This window comes from Egretta garzetta, unplaced genomic scaffold, assembly GCF_000687185.1.
Source record: "Egretta garzetta isolate BGI_Z169 unplaced genomic scaffold, ASM68718v1 scaffold314, whole genome shotgun sequence".
Lineage (NCBI taxonomy): Eukaryota > Metazoa > Chordata > Aves > Pelecaniformes > Ardeidae > Egretta > Egretta garzetta.
The window spans coordinates 3648250-3667105 of NW_009259531.1; the positions used below are offsets into that span (position 1 = coordinate 3648250).

At 39.4% G+C, this 18856-nt stretch overlaps 1 protein-coding gene across 1 annotated transcript in view; it reads left to right on the forward strand.

The window, feature by feature from the left end:
• MMP2 (matrix metallopeptidase 2) overlaps nt 1–12529 on the forward strand; it is a 35367-nt gene extending 22838 nt beyond the window's left edge. The window contains exons 10-13 of the mRNA XM_009637614.2: nt 5308–5444; nt 7316–7475; nt 10976–11085; nt 12426–12529. Of these exons, the coding sequence (XP_009635909.1) occupies nt 5308–5444; nt 7316–7475; nt 10976–11085; nt 12426–12529 (511 nt within the window). The remainder of the gene's footprint in view (nt 1–5307; nt 5445–7315; nt 7476–10975; nt 11086–12425) is intronic.
• Nucleotides 12530–18856: the final 6327 nt, after the last annotated feature.

The following is an 18856-nucleotide window of genomic DNA, read 5'->3' on the forward strand; positions in this document are numbered from 1 at the left end:
TTCTTTGCCACAAGAGTACACTGGCCAACTTGGTTTCCTCCAGGACCCCTAGGTCTTTTTTCACAATGCTGCTTTCCAGCCTGTTGATCCCCAGTATATACTGGTGTTTGGAGTTGTTCCTCCCCAGGCGCAGAACCTTGAACTGGCCTTTGCTGAACTCTGTGAGGTTCCTGTCACCCCATTCCTCCAGGGGTCAAGGTCCCTCTGGATGGCAGCACAACCCTCCGGTGTATCAGCCACTCCTCCCCATTCTGGGTCATCAGCAAACTTGCTGAGGGTGCACTCTGCCTCATCATCCAGACCATTAGTAAGATGTTAAATAGTCTTCCAGTCTACTCAGTACTGACACCTGGGGTACACCGCTAGGTACTGGCCTCCAGCCAGATTTCATACCACTGACCACACCCTCTGGACCTAGCGAGTCGTCCAATTTTCAGTCCACCTCACTGTCTGCTTACCTCACCCATACTTCAATATTTTAAGCATTTTTGTGGTGGTTCTTAATTTCTGGTTTCTATCCTACACTGGGATTGTGCATGCCAAGGTGCTATGACAACGACCAGGCTGTTGGTAGTTCTAGCTAAAATCAGGACAAGGAAATGCCACAAACCTCACAAAAAAGCCTGTTCTCATTATATTTTCTGGCCAATTCTACAGACTGAAGAGCAAAAAAATTAACCCTGGTGTCAGCCCTGCTGGCATCTGTGGAGTCACGTGAGGGCTGCTCAAAAGGGTGAAGTAGCTGGGAGACACATCTGAACTTGTAAATGCTTATGCAAACCAGATATGACCCCCAAAATCTTTAGAGATTTACGCATCTGTAATGTTAAATACAAAATTAGCAATGGAAGAGATGCATTAGCCAGCCTATTGCCTGCCAAAGAAGGATGCACTCCCTATAAAATATTTCAGGATGCCTTTTGTAGCAAAATCTACAAGGATTGTAATTCAGCAATGGAAATCCCATCACTTCCAGCGGAGTAGAGCTTGGAGGCACTATCCTCCCTGATTTCGTTTCGTATAGCCTGCATTCCGGGGGAAAGCTTCAAATCTGATTGCAGGAAAATTTCCAATCTCAACTTCTAAAAACACCCCTCCAAAAAAGTAGTTCATCCAAAGCTAGTGGCAATAATCTCAACTGCCTCTTCCACCATAGACACACCATTTTAGAAAATCTTCAGTTTTAGCACAACTTCCGTTGTGATAGGCTGGTCCAAAGAGGATCTGTTCCTTTCCCACGTTCACAAAGATATAATCATGGAAATCTGTGAGCAAAGTCTTGTCCCTGAGTGGTTTCACCCAGATTGAGTCCAAAATCATTAAATCACGGTATTATGTGACTCACAGCTGCAGCAATAACACATCAAGGAGACTGGTGATTGGGATAGCTCCATGTGTGCAAGGCCTCCAAGGCAGAAGACACAAAAAGCATTTCTGATGCAAAAGCAGAGGCATTCCTTATAAAATGAGGTGGCTGCACAGCTGCAGCTCCCACTGCCTTTGCCAGGGCCTGTATTACCCAGCTGCTCAGCAATGAAGAGCATCTCCCAAGGAGTATGGGACTTGGCAGCACCATGGTGAGAGACACTGAAGCTCCTTTTTCCCTGCCATAAATCAATGCCCAATTTGAAATCATTTATCCTCTGTTACCCCAAACATTCTCCCAAAGCCACTGAAGATCTGGGCCCACGCATATTCACTGTTCATGCCTAAATCAAACACTGTCTCCTATCATATAGAGACATATACAAGCATCTGAAACTGATGGAAGTGTTACAACTCATATGTTCATTGCTCCTTGCCAGATGTCAGCTGAAATTTTAAAGGAAGTAGGAACCAATAAACATGGTCCTTCTCACAAAACAGCAGTTTAATAGTTATTTGTATCCCCTGGTGCTGTAAAGTCCAGCCATCTCCTCCAGATTTAAATTTTCAGCTAGAAGATATGAAGGATTTATTACTATGCTGCATGGTTTAACTCTACTCATCAGCTTTTCCTGACAAAAAAATTATGGCCAATTGGGTAATTTTACAGGCTATGGTATACAGTAATTCCTTCAGTGCATTTCCTTCTAGTTCCCATCTATGTGATACCCAGAATAACGGTGCTTTGGGTTTGAAGTTTGACTTAATCCTTATCACAGGCTTTGTGTTTCAGCAATGCAGAAATGGGATTTAGAACTTGCAGTTATGAGACCACAATGTTCCCCATTTCTACCACAGCTGCCAGGGGCAAAAAGGATTCATTCAACATGTCCGTGATACCTTTTGTACTATTCCTCTTGGTCCCGTCAGTGGCAGGCTAAGATTCCTTACAATCCAGTGATCCCTAATGGTGAGAGACAGCCCCTTTCTCAGCCACAGAATGCCCCCCCAGTACCAACAGATCAGCCTCACAGAAAGCCAGCACTGGGCCCTTCCATCAACAAGCTGCACAGAGCTGGCCCCATCACCCTGGCTAACAAGTTTGCCAAAACTGCTGCCCACTTTTTACTAGCACAGACCTCAGAGAGCTGAAGTATTCACCTCAGCTCCGTGCCTTCAACAGGAAAAACATATTCTCACAGAAGTAAAAAACCTTTCAAGCTCCACAGTATTCACAGCATACTGATCCTCTTTTGCTCACTTGTGAGCCCTGGTTTTCAGCCAGACCTCCACCTTGCTTCTACTTTGGTAAACTGGTAATCACACAAGGCTTGATTCAACAAGGAACAATTTTAAATCTATTCCTAAATCAGCAAAGCGATTCAGTATTGTATAGAATCCCAACAAAATAGAAGTATTTTGCATTCAGATACAGTTGGTCAAAGAACTATGCAAATACCAAAACAATCTGTTCAAACTGACTCATGCTTTATCTAACATGCAGCAAAAGCAGACAATTGTTGAATTGTTGTGCTCTGGAATGGCTTTGCCTGTCAGTCTTGCAGCTTTCCAAATATCAGGCAAGCAGCGTTATGACTCACTTTTGGAATTCAAAAAAACAAATGTCTATCATGTGTCGTGTGACTTTTATGATCCATGAAAATGACCATAGCATCCAACTGTCGTATTACACAGGCGAAAGGAGTAAATAGCAAAAAGGAGGTCAGATCAGATTAATTCTTTCAAAAAAGTATTTTTTCCTTCCCCCTCAAACCAAGGAAATAAAAGGGAATTACTGGAGGTGTTGTCAGCTATAGAGAACAGTTGAGCTTTTCCACTGGGCACAGAATCCTCCAAGCAATCAGAGTGCCTAAGTACAGAATTTACACAGATGTTTTTGTTCTGAAAGTAAACAAAAATCCAAACTTCTGAAGTTTACCAAGACATTAAAAAACTCCCACTGATTTGGTCCCATTACATAACTGTATGTAATAAGAATAAAGCAAATCTTGATTATGTTAAAAATATAATATAAAATACTTAACTGTAACAAAGTATTAAATCTGTCTGTAAACACAATATTAAAATTAAACCTGAATGAGTTAAAACATTTTAACACGTTCATAGTGAAATGAGAAACCCAAATAATTCATTTCACCATTTCCTCAATGAGTAGAAATAAAAATACCTCCAATTAAAAAACAGAAGAAAATTCAGATTTGACAGTTTCCCTTTCCACAAGAAAACCTCACCAATTTAACAAGTCCCCCGAAATGTGTGCTTCAGTAAAAACCTGTTGTTCAAGTCTCTGTTGGCTCTGTAATTGTAATTCATGCAGACAGTAATTATTAGTGCTGACTCAGCCATAAAACAGGTCCAAATTTGATTGAGAATTCTGTAACTTGGATTTTTAAAGGAGATATTTTGATGCATACAGTGTTAGAAAGATTTGTTATATGGAATTCCATTTCATATCATATTGGATCTGCTTTTCTGTCTAGAGCGTTGTATGAAACAAATGTTATTACCTTTTACAGCATTTCATATGTGTTTAAACACTGACAAGAGCAAGAGTAATTAGCTAAATGCCTTATCCCTTGCCTCTTTTTTTAAATTAAGATTATGATGAGTTATGCTCAGAGATATTTTTGTACATGTTAAAAATACATATATGTATGCAAAATGAGAGTAAGTTAACATTACTATCTTAATTATTAGTACTGTATGTCAGGTTAAATTGATACATATTTTTAATTAAGAGACAAAAAAACAACGCACTTGCCAGCTGTACTCTTCCTCATATCAAAACCTATAGATTATCATAATTTAGTATGCAGCAACTAATCATACTTGCAAATGTGTTTCAAAATGTTCCATTTGCCCTAGCTAGCTCTATTCGCAGTCAAACTTCTGTTGATAAAAATACAGCATTTTATTAAATGAATTTAGGACTGCTCTTCCAAGTTTTAGGCAAAACCAAAATTCAGTTTCATATCCAGGGTTTCTCAAAGGCATAATTTATCTACGTAGGAATGGGTAATGACTTATTTATACACTACAAAAAATAAGATGCCAGTAGCACCTTGAGCTTCAGCAACATAACAGTAAAAGCTGTTTGACCTGAGAATTTAATAGCTATAGCTTGGTGCAAGAGCAATTCCACCAGCCTGCTGATTTTTCATTTTATGACCACGGCAAAACTTTTGTTCTGTTGGGAAAAAGTTGTTCGTTCTATGGAGGAGGAAATAGCAGTGCCATTTTTAATACCTAAAACCCTCAGCACAAAGCTGTGCCATTTAAAGATAATTCCAGCTTTTTAAAACTTAAATCAACTTATGATCCTACTTATACATAAAATAGCCAGTAAATTACCCTTTGCATTTCACTAATGAACATTTTTAGTGCTAGCAGTATCCTTAACAGCCAAGCTCACTTCCAAGCAGCCTGATATACTGTCATTAAATTTGAACTTTTAGTCACTACAATAGTAATTGCAAGAGCAATTCATGGGATACAAACCTGTGCTTCTGTCAAATGCTCATTCATCTGCTCCATACACAACAGCAGGAGAGCTCTAATAGTTTAAATGCTTTGTAAATGAGTTTATTTGTATACTTAAAGCACTGAATACATTTTGCCCTAATGCAAAAAGCAACAGAACTCCAAAGCAATCAGTGCAATCAATGCAAGCGATTTCACCTGCAGGCCAGTATACAGCTTATCTTACTGTGCAACTGTCTTAGCAACATGCTTCTAAATGAATTATTTGGCTTTTCAGTCACTGTAGGAAAACAGTTACAAGTGTGTGTTGCTGCTGACGTGTGTGTGTGCATGCATGTGTGTATATGCACGCTTATGTGGCCTTTGCCAGAAATGATGAGAAACAGATGTGCTGTTGAATTAGTTCATTGTAAATCTCATACAATTTTCTGTTCTGCTCAGATTCATGTGGAGGACTGTAAACCCCCGAGGAAAACCCACGGGTCCTCTTCTTGTTGCTACATTCTGGCCTGATCTGCCAGAGAAAATTGATGCTGCCTATGAGGCCCCTCAGGATGAGAAGGCCGTATTTTTTTCAGGTATTGGTTTTAAGTTTTAAAATGTAAGTAGCCATTTGCGTAAATGTTGCGTTTGGGCTCAGTTTCCTCTGAGTTGTAACTGGGCCAGGGAATGGCCTGCCCAAGAGCCAGTACAGTCAGTGGGTATGGCTGACAGATCTCAAACATCCCATGCTGAGGATTTTAGGACAAAAACTGGATCTGAAAGACTTTGAACAGAATTCAGCCTCCCTTACAGCAAAGGGGAGCTATAAGCACCTAGAAAGATACATTCAATAATATGCAAGACTAACCAAGAATCATTATTTAAAACAAAAACCAACAACAGTGGGAGCTCTGTTTTATCAGTCACTGATGTATTTTTTTCTTCTTTCCTCTCATATTAAGCTATTGTCTCTGTACATGTTGCTTAAGAAGATCAGACCTTACACACACACACACACACACCCATGCCTTTCCTTGTCTCCTCCTTGTTTGCCAAGACTGACTTCCACTCTGGCTTCCAAGTATCTGCCTTGGTGGCTCATCAGGGAGAGGATACAGGCAGCCGTGCGAGCCGCCTCCATGGGAGAGGAGGATAACAGGAAGCACTACCCTGTCCGTCCTAAGTCACACATATGGTTCAGCCATACTGGCCAAATTACTGGAGCTGGAAGGCTGTTTTCAACATGAAAAACTGAGCCAGCAAAAACTGGGCACCAGTATCTACTAAAAACATGACTAAACATCTCCAATCATGTAAAAACCATATGGCCAATACTGCTGTACATTTTCTGTACAGGAGGGGAAAGAAAGTAATGATAATCTATTCCACATGTCTCAAAGGCCATTTGCTTTAGTTTACATGGAGGGGAAAAAAAAAAAAGCTTAAAAATGTTTTATTTCAGCCAAGCCAAAATACTTTAAATATTGCATATACTATATATAATCCTATTACATGTACACCTCTCTCCCTTTCTTTATAATTTCCAGGAAAATGTAACTAACCTGCTTTTAAAAAAATAAATTAATAAGAGCTGTCAAACAAAGAAAGATTGGTTTGAAAATTACCTGTAACCCAACTAAAACAGTCTTAAAACACTGAGACCCACCCTTTGCTCCTGAATGGTGAAATAGTAACTTCTCAGGAACACCAACGCTACTGTTTACACTTTTCTCACATTAATATTTACTTAATTTCTTTCCCACTAACTCTATCTCAGAATCAAATAAATGTCCTTTCATGAATGAATCTTCCCATGGCTTTCAGTGAATCCAGTGAGGGTACTTACTAAGTAAATTACAATTTACGTTCCATGTAAAGAATGCAGAATGAGACCTCTTCCACTAGCACATATTTGTAGAGACATTAGAAAATGTCATATGACAAAAGACAACAGAAACAGGAACTCTAGGCAAAAACTTCCTGTTAATCACTCAATAAAAACTGTTGAACAAAACAAACCATGGAGTTAAATTGCTGAATAAACCAAATGGAGAGCAAGTATGAGCTTCTGCATTTGACCTCCAGGTGCCCATGCCTGGTTTCAGACCATCTTCATACAGAAAATACTATTTGCTTTAACATAACCCCAACTGTACCTTTTTTAGAAGTAGCTGCACATTAGACTAAGACAGTGTCTGCCTCAAAGATGAGACAGCCAAGAAGAGAGGGAGCAACAGTACACTGAGGTGATGTCTTTTGCTGAGAGGCAAGGAACACCTGAGAGGCAAAAGCAGAAATTGTAATCAGTGCAGTACACCTGCACTCTAATCTAGTGCTTGACAGATGGTAAAATATGAGAAAGACTAGTAGCGCAGTTAGTGCAATAAAAAGTCCCATAACAAAGCATAAAAGAAATACTCCTGTTTAATAAATAGTGTTTGTTTGCTTTGCTTTCTCCCCTACTTAGGAAATGAGTACTGGGTTTATTCGGCCAGTAACTTGGATAGGGGCTATCCAAAGAAACTCACCAACCTGGGACTACCCCCTGATGTGCAACGCGTTGATGCAGCTTTTAACTGGGACAGAAACAAGAAGACTTACATTTTTGCTGGAGACAGATACTGGAAGTAAGATGCATTGAAGTGGTGGTGGTATGCTGTTAGCCAAGCTGTGTGCCTAGGGCTGAATGCACACTGAGGTTCAGGACGCATGAACTAAACACAGGGGTTTCATCCTCTGAGAATATAAAATTCACGTTGACAGTGGTGAGCAAGGATGCTGAACCAGGGTGTATGGGCAGAATACAGCAATGGGAAACTAGTATGTGTTTGAGAAAACAGCTTGCAAGGTAAGAGGATTTCTGGGAGTCTTTGTCAGGCTGCTCACCACTTACAAGCCACCCCTCAACCCCTATGGATCAGCAACTGCCCCACTTCAGTCTCAGGCTCTTAAGAGGGGCAAGCTGTCCCTACCATCAGCTCACAACTGCTGGGAGAAGACTTTGAAAGGAGTTCCTTAAAAATACTGATCTCCAATCACTTGAAGCCAAAAACTGACCAGATTGCCTGTGAAATTCTTTCACTAAGCCATCAGGTTTGGAGATTCTGGATACAAAGAAACAGCAGTGTGACTAGCAAAGCACGTGGGGACGACTGTAAATCCTTCCAGCAGCTGATATACCAGTCACTAACATATCTGCCCTACTAATAGAGCTTGTCACTGAGGAGAGCTGAACAAACCACAAGAAGTATATCTATTAGTACTTTGGGAAAAATCTTAGCTTCAATTAATTTTGACAGTCTCTACAATCCTTTTCATGTCTCCACTACATGTTCAGAGAAATTTTGGTTGCAAAGAACACCACAAATGTGGTATTCTGCAAATGCATGTAACTGTATTTGCACTAAGATTCCTGTTCAAAAGACTGTATGAGAAGCAAAATAGGATGCAACATACAGGTGACCTGCTCCCATGCTCTGTCAAAGAAAGATTTTGGACTCTTAGACCAGGACAGAATGTCCTTAAAATGTCTCAAGGCTATTGCTGTGGTAGAAATAAATATGCTATATTACACTCTAGCACAAAAGATCATCTTAAAAAGCAGAGGCAGTTTGGTGCTTTGAGGAACTTTGTGAGTTAACTCTGTGCTGCCTATCAGAACGGCATGAGAACAGAGACACTAACTCCTGCTTACACCATCAGAGGTCCCTTCCAGGAACAGGACTTTGCTTCAGGAATGCAGACATTACACAACAGGCTGAAAGCTGAACCATTAATTAACTGACAATTTAGAGGAAAGTTAAACATCAGAAACACTCACCAGAAGTCTAAAAGCTTCTCCAAGCTATAAGGGTTGCTTCTGAGAGATGCTCTGTATAAAATATCAAAGGAGGTCTCAGTATAATTGAGTCCATTTTATGTGAACGTTAATTTCACGTTATGATTAAACTGGATGAGTGTCTATTATATCCTAATGGCTGCGGATTCCTGTAAGTAAATAAAATACCCTTTAACAATTGCCACTTGATCATAACTTTCAATTACTTTGATGACAGTACTCTTCTCCATTATCTAAAGAAAAAAAAAAACCTTAAAAGCTAAAGAATATTATTCATTTTTTAATATCATATTGTAGAAATCGTCTTAAACACTTGCAAGTAGTTTGCAATACTTCGGATTCCTACCAAAACCTACAGACTATGAGTTAGCATAGCTGCTCATCTCCTCTGTACCAACTATTGTTTTGATTAACTGTACTCCAGGGCCTCCAAGTAATTCATCACTCTAATCACAGACAGTATTTCTATCAAAGTACCTTATCAATTGCAGTCACTGTGGACTGCATCATTTATTGTTAAGGAATAAAAATAAGCTTAAGTGATTTTTATCTGTGTACAGAAGCAAGCAAGCAGTTGACAAATATTTCAGAAAAAATGCATCTCTCTACCACAGACACTATAACCCTTAAGTATGTGGCTGGTTTATTTCATACAAGGACTGTGCCACATGGAATCAAAATGGTTACATACCATAGTCCTTCCTGTGCCATTATCACACTTAGTTTAAATGGATTTTTTGGAAGCCTTCTCCTCTCCCCCCTTCCAGCCCCAAGCTATTTTAGTGTTATAACAAGACTGTTTAACAAAGCGAAGTTTTGTGAGGGAGATCAGAAGAGGAGCTGGCTCAGATTCCAATGCTGAAGTTTTAAAGTTACTCAGCAAGGTACTAGATTTTCTTTAAATATCCAAGGAAAAAAATAGTAATTTAAATTTATCATTTAAATTTATTTCAACCAACCTACTGCTCATTTGTACTAGTGTAATTTGGATATAATCCAAGTATTTCCATACAGCAATGAGGGAAAGGCAACCCAAGATACATACAGATATGGATAAATAGAAATCAAGAACATAAATGCTTCCCTCCCTGCAGTGCTAGTCAAAGATGACCTCTCTGAAGTCCACTGCTCCTGAAGAGGTGCTGCTAGGGCGACTGAGGCCTCCCGTGCGTTGGAAGCCTGGTTCAAACCATATCCCATGCCACTGATCCTCAGGACACCTTCACTGCTCCTGCTCAGCACTAACCGCCATGTATGAACCAGAAAAAGGGGGAAAACAGCCCACAGTCCTCCCATCTTCACTCTCAAGGACCTTGCATTCCTGGGACATTTATTGCCTATATATATGGAAAGGGAGATCCTGAATTACCTGCTTGTGGGAGTGTAAAATTGGCTTTGCACAAATCTATCTTTGCATTCTACAGTGGAAAACGCACAGAGTAAATGAAACAACTGATCATCTGCAGATGTGGATACAGACAGATCCACTCACTTCTGAAGGACACTGCAAACTAGATGCAACTTCCATGGAGTAAGGGGGATTGACATCAGCTGAGTTTTTCCTCTTTAAAGCACAGATTGTGAAAGCCTTTGTGGTTTGGGGGCTTTTCCTCCCCAAAGAAAAGTATATACTTTTAACTTGGCATTTTTCTGTTGATCATCACTGAGAGAGAGACTTTGTGAAAATAAAAGAGGGTTTTAATGAAATGTTAGGGAAAGTAATTAGTAATTTAATAGCAATCCATCAATTACATGGACTACAAGCATATTTCAAATAAGATTTTAAAAAGATAGCCATTTCACATTAAAACCTGCTATCTTTAGATGTTGGCTGCTATCTGAAAAAAGTTAACCTTTCCTAGAATTATGTTTGGAATTTTAAAGCTACATTTTTGCAAAGGGTTTTGCTTCAAAAGTGTATTTTCAATTCAGCAAGAATTACAGTTCCAAAAGCAAAGATGTAAAATTTCACAGGGTTTTAAAGGAGTCAGGAGTAATTATAATGAAATAGAAACAATGTTACCATCTCAGTTACAGTTCTGTTTGATTGTTTTATATAGTCACATTTGCTGAGGACCCCCTGAAAATTTATGATCCCATCCCTGGAAACATTCCAGGCCAGGTTGGACGGGGCTCTGAGCAACCTGATCTAGTTAGCAGTGTCCCTGCTCCTGCAGGGGGGTTGGACTAGATGACCTCTAGGGGTCCCTTCCAACCCAAAACATTCCATGATTCTATGATTTTAACATTAAATACAGATTCATGATGTGGGGATATAATTTTCTTCAGGTACAATGAAGAAAAGAAGAAAATGGAGCTTGCATCCCCTAAATTCATTGCTGACTCTTGGAATGGAGTTCCAGATAACCTCGATGCTGTCCTGGGTCTTAGTGACAGTGGTAAGCTGCAATTCTGACTTAAGGCAGTAGCAAGCTCTCTTATTTGTCTGCTGTGAAAGTTATTAGACACTAATTTCTTATGGTCCATGAGCAGGAGCCAAACTGAGCCAAATTCCCTTTCAGTTTTGCAAACTACTGGTTCAAACAAACTTTTTTTGTCTCTTTATTTTCCCATTAAATATCAGTCGATAAATACCCTACTAACCCCAGTTTAAACTTTTTTAAAAGAAACATTTAGGGAATATGACCTCTCCTGAATATTTTTATCCAAGCAAATAATAATAATAGTTTTGCTAATTTCCCTTTTCATGAAGGCCTTTTAATTTCAGTCTCCTACTACTTCCTATCATTTACTTCCTTGATGCTGAATACTTTGCAAAGTTTCACAAGGCAAGAAACAGCTTTTATTAGCATCTCCCCCCTTTTCTTCCTTGCTTTTTTTTTTAAAAAAAAAGACTATATATCATCTTGTGTAAGTGTCTTGAAGCATCTTACTGCTTTCCATTGCTATGTTGTGCAGGTCTAGAAACCTGCTACACAAATGTCAGACAGGACATGGAGGAAAGCAATCCGTGATGCCACCACTTTTATGTCAAGTCAACCCTGATGCTCAGATCTGGGTTCATGTTGGTTTCCCAGTTTGGGCATGGGGAAAAACAGCTCTGTGGAGAATTCTCTTTCTAGTGTAGTTTGAGACAGACTAAAGCGACTCCTGCCACCCAATGCCTGAAGTACAGGATGTCCTAACATCAGGAGGCATGACGGGGCCAGCACCTATGGCTTGGAAATTTCCAAACTTCTTGACAGCTCCATAAGTTCCTCAGTACCTGCATGCAGTCATAGCGTCATCCTGCTCTAGCACAGCCAGCACTCAAGTATCATAATCTCCCTGATCACAGGCACAATGGGTTGTATTCTGCTTTTTTTTTTTTTTTTTTTTTTTTTTTTTTTGGACATCCTATCAGCAGCTGAGAGCCTGGCCCATGGTCTTAAGTGGCCTCATATTTTGCAGAGATACACATAAATGTCTGGAAGCACCACTGATATCACATGAGTCTCAACTCGATTATATTTCCAACATCTCTTTTGCCAGCAAACATTTCTTCCCAGAAAATTCTGGCTCACAAATGGTAACCTGACTTCAGGCCCCATTTAACAAGACCTATTCTCCAGGATGAGAATTTTAATGTATTTTTAAAATAAATCTTTTTTTATTGTGCATATTTTGGGAAATAAGTCTTACAGTTCATTAAGCTTCATGAAATCAAACAGACAAAAAAGCTTTGATCAAGAATTAGGTGCTCCATAATCTGAGTATGCTTTTTTATTTCCCTTCACAGGATATACCTACTTTTTCAAAGATCAGTATTATCTACAGATGGAAGACAAGAACTTGAAGATTGTTAAAATTGGCAAGATAAATTCTGACTGGTTGGGTTGCTGAACTGTATGAGATATTAATAACCAAATATTTACTTTTTTGTTATATGCCTTATCTGTAATTAGAAATAGATCTGAATGCTAATTACTGGACCAGTCTGGTACTGGCACCAAAACACTAAGTACCAGTACTGTACACGTCAGATAATTTAAGAGTGTTTGCCTCCCCAGTATACAAAAAGATGTTTACGTATATATCCTGGTACAATTTTTCAGTTTTCATGCTAGTCATAGTAATGCTAGTAACAGAACATCCATCATTCTTTATTCCCCTGGTGCTTAAACAAAGCATCGAAACCATTGAAGACTGGATCATGCCCCTGTGTGATACACATCCCAAACAGGCTCAAATGATATGTACCAGCAGTGCACTTTGATGTTTATTTTTTTTAAATACAACTCTGTTATAAATAGATGGTTTGTCTTGATGTTTTTCACCCTCTCATGAGTTTGATCATTACTTCCATTTATTTACATAATAATACAGAAAGACTGTCAAAGGCACAGGTTGCCTCAGGATTTGATTTGTGTTGATGCATGATGGAATCATGGCAAGAAACTGTGTTAAAGTATTGTTTTAAAGTACTTTTTTATTTTAATACCTTAGTTAAATTTAGCAATTTGCTTCATGCACTTTGTTACTACTATATAACTTGTTTATATGGACGGAATGACTCAGATTCTTGAAGTCAATGCATTATACATAAAAGTCAAGTATTATTGTTTAACTTGTTTTATTTTTCTGTTCTTTATAATATTGGGGGTTTGTTCGGTTAGGTTTTTTGCTTATGCATTGGGCAACAGAAAATGTTCTTTTCACAATCTGATGGAATGTTTCTCATTAAAAAAATAAAACAGAAAAGAATGTCCCACACATGAAGTGCCAACAATACAAATAAAATCAAATTACACTGTCAACACTTCTCATGGCCAGGTTTCCTTCTATCATTTGAAATTAGAAGTTCAGTAGCATGTTACAGAGAAATACCTGTCAAAGACAATATTACCCCAGTATATAACTGCATACTGGATTTATTTAGAAACGTAGGTTATTTTCTCTGTTAGTTTTAAGATGTAACTGCAGCAATTTACATTAAAGAGATTATATGGTCCCACTCCAGCTCCCTGCCCATGAAATGCTTTGCGAGACTCTACGGACTGTATCATGCAAGCAGTCAACCCAGATCTTTTCAACACACCTCTTGCATTGGGTCCATGGTTCACAGAATTGCCTAATAACCAACTAATACCTGAGCCAATGATCAACTGGTTTCTTCTGATGTCCCCTACAACTTCACATTTACACTCAGTGCTTTCCTGTTCTAAGCAGAGTTTTATTACCATGGCATTCTGAAAAAATAGCACTTCTAAAGTGGCTGCATTTACCAAATCAACTCTCCTTTGCACACTATCCAGTTATAACTCCCACTTTGGGAAGCTGTTGATTACTACAGGCAATTCTCATCTGGATGAACCAGTACTATTTTCACCTCTGCCAAAAGAAAGATGGCTTACCTCCTTCTGAGCATCCTCATTCTCTTCAGAAATCATTAATCTCCTTCCCAGTTAGTTCTGCACCAGAATCAACAAAATAAGGCACAGAACAAAGTGGCTGTAATTGCAAAAGGTTAGTGTTGCAGTTTTTACAGACACCTGGCAACCTTCTCAGGATTGCAGGATCTACTGAGCCACTGCAGGGATATATGGTCTGTCTTGACTGTAAACAGCTTCTTATATTAGTGTTTAAAATATTCTGTAGCTTTAATGACTGCCAGAAGTTCCTTTTGAGTGTTGCAGTAATTTTTCCGTAGAGAATTTAAGCTCTCACTGTTTTAAGCATCCTCAAAAACCATCCTCTCAAGATTTTTGTTTTCTTGTGTCAATACTGCACCAAGCTGCATGCTCTACAATCTGTATTTAATGTGGAAGGGTTTTAGAATATAGATATACTAGACAAACATTTGCAATGGGCCTTTTCAGCTCTCTTTCCCATTTGTAATGAGTTAACCATGAGGTAGAAAGCCCTTGCCTGAGCAGCATTGCAGCTCTGCCTGTACCTAGCTATGTCCCATGCCAGGCTGCCCCACTGACTTGGTTCCCTGTTGACTTTGGACCTGCCCCATCACTACGGACTTCTTTGGTGATCCCTGGACTCCTGGCTGAACTGGATTACCCTCCCCAGGCTTTCTCTCTTCACCTCTCTCGGGCACTGCGAGACTGTGCCCTTGCCAGCGAGGCCACTGCTCTTGACTTTCCTGCCCTCAACATGCTTCTCTAAAGACATTTTCAGAATTCAACTGAGATTTTTACCTACCTTCTTTACAGAGGAAGAAACAAAGCAGAAATGTTTATCTCAGAGCCATATAAAACCCAACACAAAACTTGTTCTACTTCTACAGCTTTATTAAATTGAAGTCAGGTTCACTTAGGACTTTTTGATATCAGGCTAGAGTTGCACATATGCTGCACAGGGGCTTGTTGCAACATGGATAGAGCTCAGACACTCTTGCTCCTGGAGCTGAAGAAAATTTTCTATCAGTTATGAGCAGGACAGGCTGTACAAACCCAGTAGGGCAGCTCCAACCCAGGGGAGTAAAGGGCAGCGGTTTAGTAACTGGTCTGTCACAATACACAAAAAGCAGCCAAGGCTGTAACGAAATGCCACAGTTTAAATACTTAATAGACACAGCAGCCTGAACTATGAATCATGCTTAACAGTTTGCGTCTCACTAACACTCTGTATTTGTTAAAAATACATTTTCTTCCTGCTATTCTGTCATGATTTTACAAAGCAGCAGTTACCCATAAATTTAAGCAATTGACTGTAACTGTGCTGTTCTTTAAATCAGGAGGAAGTAGGTCCTTTGGGCCCATTTTGGACAAATTATTTCTGTTTATGAACCCAGACATGCATGGTTTTGGCAGCAAAGACTAGGTGCTTCTGCTTTTGGAAGAGATGAAGCCAACAAATGAGCAGGCATTGGGCCCTGTGGGATCACTGCAAATGCAGAGATTTATACCTGCAAGGGGAAACAGACTTGTTCCAGACTGGTTATGTAAAACGCTCCTAAGTACTGAGGTATTTCAACATAGGAAACTGTAGTAAGGACAAAAACATAAAACTGGAACAACCCCCCCAAAATAACAAAACAACCAACAACTCTGAGACTCTGTCAGAGAAATAACACAGTCGGGCAGACCTGGAGGCATCTCAAAAGCTGCCGGCAAGGTTCCTGCATACTGAGCCTGCCAGAGTCACATGCTATTACTTGAAATACATCTCCTCCTGGCATTGCCTTTTAAAACAGAAGTGAGAGCAAAACGACATCTTAGGGTAAATTGTCCAGTTCTGAGACTTACACTTGCACACAAACAGCCATGATTTCACGCACAACCAGCCAGGAAGCTGGGTACATGGCTTCCCCCCACCCCGACTTCAACAGCAAGTCTTTACCTGCAGAAATAAATGGGCTCACATTTTCCAGGTATATGATATTCAGTATAAAGAAGACAGTTCAAAAACATCCATTCTCATCATTACATTAAAAATGTTTTTTAATAAGATATCCCATTAGTCTGTTCTTAATTGACGCAAATATTAAGAAACCCTATTATCTCAGAATGCTTTAATCTAATGGAGAAAGATAGGGCTTGAACCATTGCCTAGAAAATAACAGAATCTGAAAAATGCACACTTTACTAGTGGTAAAAACAACAAACCAGTGTAACAGGCAACCGAAAGAAGTGAGAGGCGTTTTTTTGTTTGTTTGGGGCTTTTTACTGTCTTCAGATTAAGACTTTCTGCCTTTTTGGAGAATATACTTCACTTGGACATATAATTTCTGGTGTTAATACAGCATATTTGGGGAAAAAAATCCTGATCTGGACCAAGTGGGGACTGGATAAGTGAACCAGTAGCCTCTTCTAGCATTGAACTGCCTTGGGCTATGAAATTAATTTATATTATTTTAAGAAGTATATAAAATAGCTTTTTAAAATTACATATTAAATATATGCCTGCATGTGTAATGCATATACACACATAAAGAAATAACTCATGGTTATGTTACAATATCTTATTTAATACTAAGGATTTCATATGAATGTTATAATAGAACAGAATATTTGTTTGAAGGGACCTACAATGATCATCTAGGCCAACTGCCTGAATGCTAATCGACCTTAACCTGCTCAGCACATTGCACCAGTTTTTCTCTTCTCCATAAAATATGCCACATTCTGAGCAAAGGACACTCTGATAAAAGTACAAGTACCCAGTCTGCACAGGTGTTCTTCCTTGGTAGCACTAGAGGAGATAACAGTCAGGAACTTTAAAGTAATCAGTAGTTTATTGGTTTTATTGCTCAAACAATAAGTAATTTCTCCACAGCTGCAATAGCTGAATGAGTGACCACTCACGAGGTCATAGCAGCTTCTACCAACACTACCAGGTTGTTCAGCCTAACCAGCGCTGGGAGGGCTGTATCCACACTGCCTGACGATATAATCTCTGGATCATTCTTTCACCTCTTTTTGCAAATCCCCGAACTCCTAATATACTGCTAAAGTTCAGCTTCAGCCAACTTCATCACATGCATGCTCAGAGTCTACCAGACAACCAACAAGTCACTCTGAAAAAAGGGAGATAAGAATAAAAGGCCTCACATCACCACACATCTGCATTTCCCTTGCTAACCCTGCTGCAGACTCTCTGCACAATGAACCAGAGGGTGACGAAACAAAAAACCATTGAGCTTTCAGCTGTCTGTTACTGCCTGGTGCTTTCCTCTGGGACTTCTCAGAACTACTCCTGAGTGACTAACTCGCTTTGCTGTTAAGAATTTGCTAGCACTGCCAAAATAAACTTAAAATTGTAAGAGGATAATTGTTTTAATTTACATTAGCCTGGAGCTTGGCAGTCTGTCCCTGGAGTTATTTGGAGGTGGTCTCCCCTTCCTAAAAGACAGGAATTCACAATATGAAGCTATCCAAGTGGGCTTGTTTTTCGTGTGTCTAACCACTGCTCTAGCCTTGGACTGCTTCATAGCTTTATTCTGTCTTCCCTATGCCTGTTACAGCAGCCATACCACTGCTGCCAGAAGGGCTGAAGCTAGAAAGCAGACTTACATTCTGGAGTTGGGTGCCAGGCAGTGATGAAGACCCAGCACCTCCACTGCACAAGGGTTCTAATCACCACTAGCCAAGGAATTAGGAAATTCAACCACAGGTCTCCCATCTAGTATCACATCATACAGTTAATGTCTCCATGGCTTAACTATTTCTTCTGTGGGTACACTTATAATAGCTGCTGCCTCTCTCCATTGCTCTCCTTACTTTGACTTACACAGAAGCCCACTGCAGTAGGGTTCATTGCTACAGGATGGCAGATGACTATTGTATTAGGCAAACCAAGTTGAAGCAATTTACCAAGGCAAGTCCTGCATGCAGAAGACAGACAATCAGTCTGCTCTCTCTCTCTGGTCAATGCACTATCTGTTGAACCTAGTCCTCTGAAGAAAGTGATGTCTCACTATTTGAAGACTTGGCAAGACAAAAAGTGTGGCAGAAACTGGAGAAATGAGGTAGAATAGGGTGAAATATTTAACTCTATCTAGATGTCAGTGAAAATCTGTTACAGGCATAGGAAATCAATAGCACATCAGGACTTGGGTCATATTTTCTGAAGTATTTAGGAGCCAAAAAATTGCAGATGAGCCTAAACTAGACCAAGGTAACCACCTCCTGCTTAACCCCATAAAGTATTTTTAAGGAGGCCCAGCAAGTGTTCAGCCACATCATTTGGCTATGTTGGTTGTGCTGAATTTTAAACATAATCACACACACTGAGATTGCATTAAATTGAGACTTCAAAACAAGGTAACTTTATATCCTTTTAAAAAATATTTTCTCTTCAGGGTAAACTGATGCTAATCACAATAGGGTCATGCTCTCAGCAAGTACTCTTCACTTTGCTACAAACACAGGCCATCTTGCCATATGGCAAACATGCTTTTCTGAAAGAAAACCAAGCATTTAACTTAAAAAAATTTAGCAAAGTTAAACCCTAAAAATTACAAAATCCTCATATGAAACTGAAAACAAATGAAGCTGTTAAAGAAGTGACAACTCCAGAGCTTCACATTTCCTATTCAGGATTTGAATCTGTGATTTTTCTTCGGCGCAGTAATCCCACTGACTTTTGTGGGTAAGAATGTAGTAAAGAGCTGGTTCATCATTCCCAATGTTTTGGAACAAGGTGTGCACACTTCCAAACAAAGATGACAACATTAGGCACAAACAGATTTTAGCAGGGAAACAAAGAATAAAATCT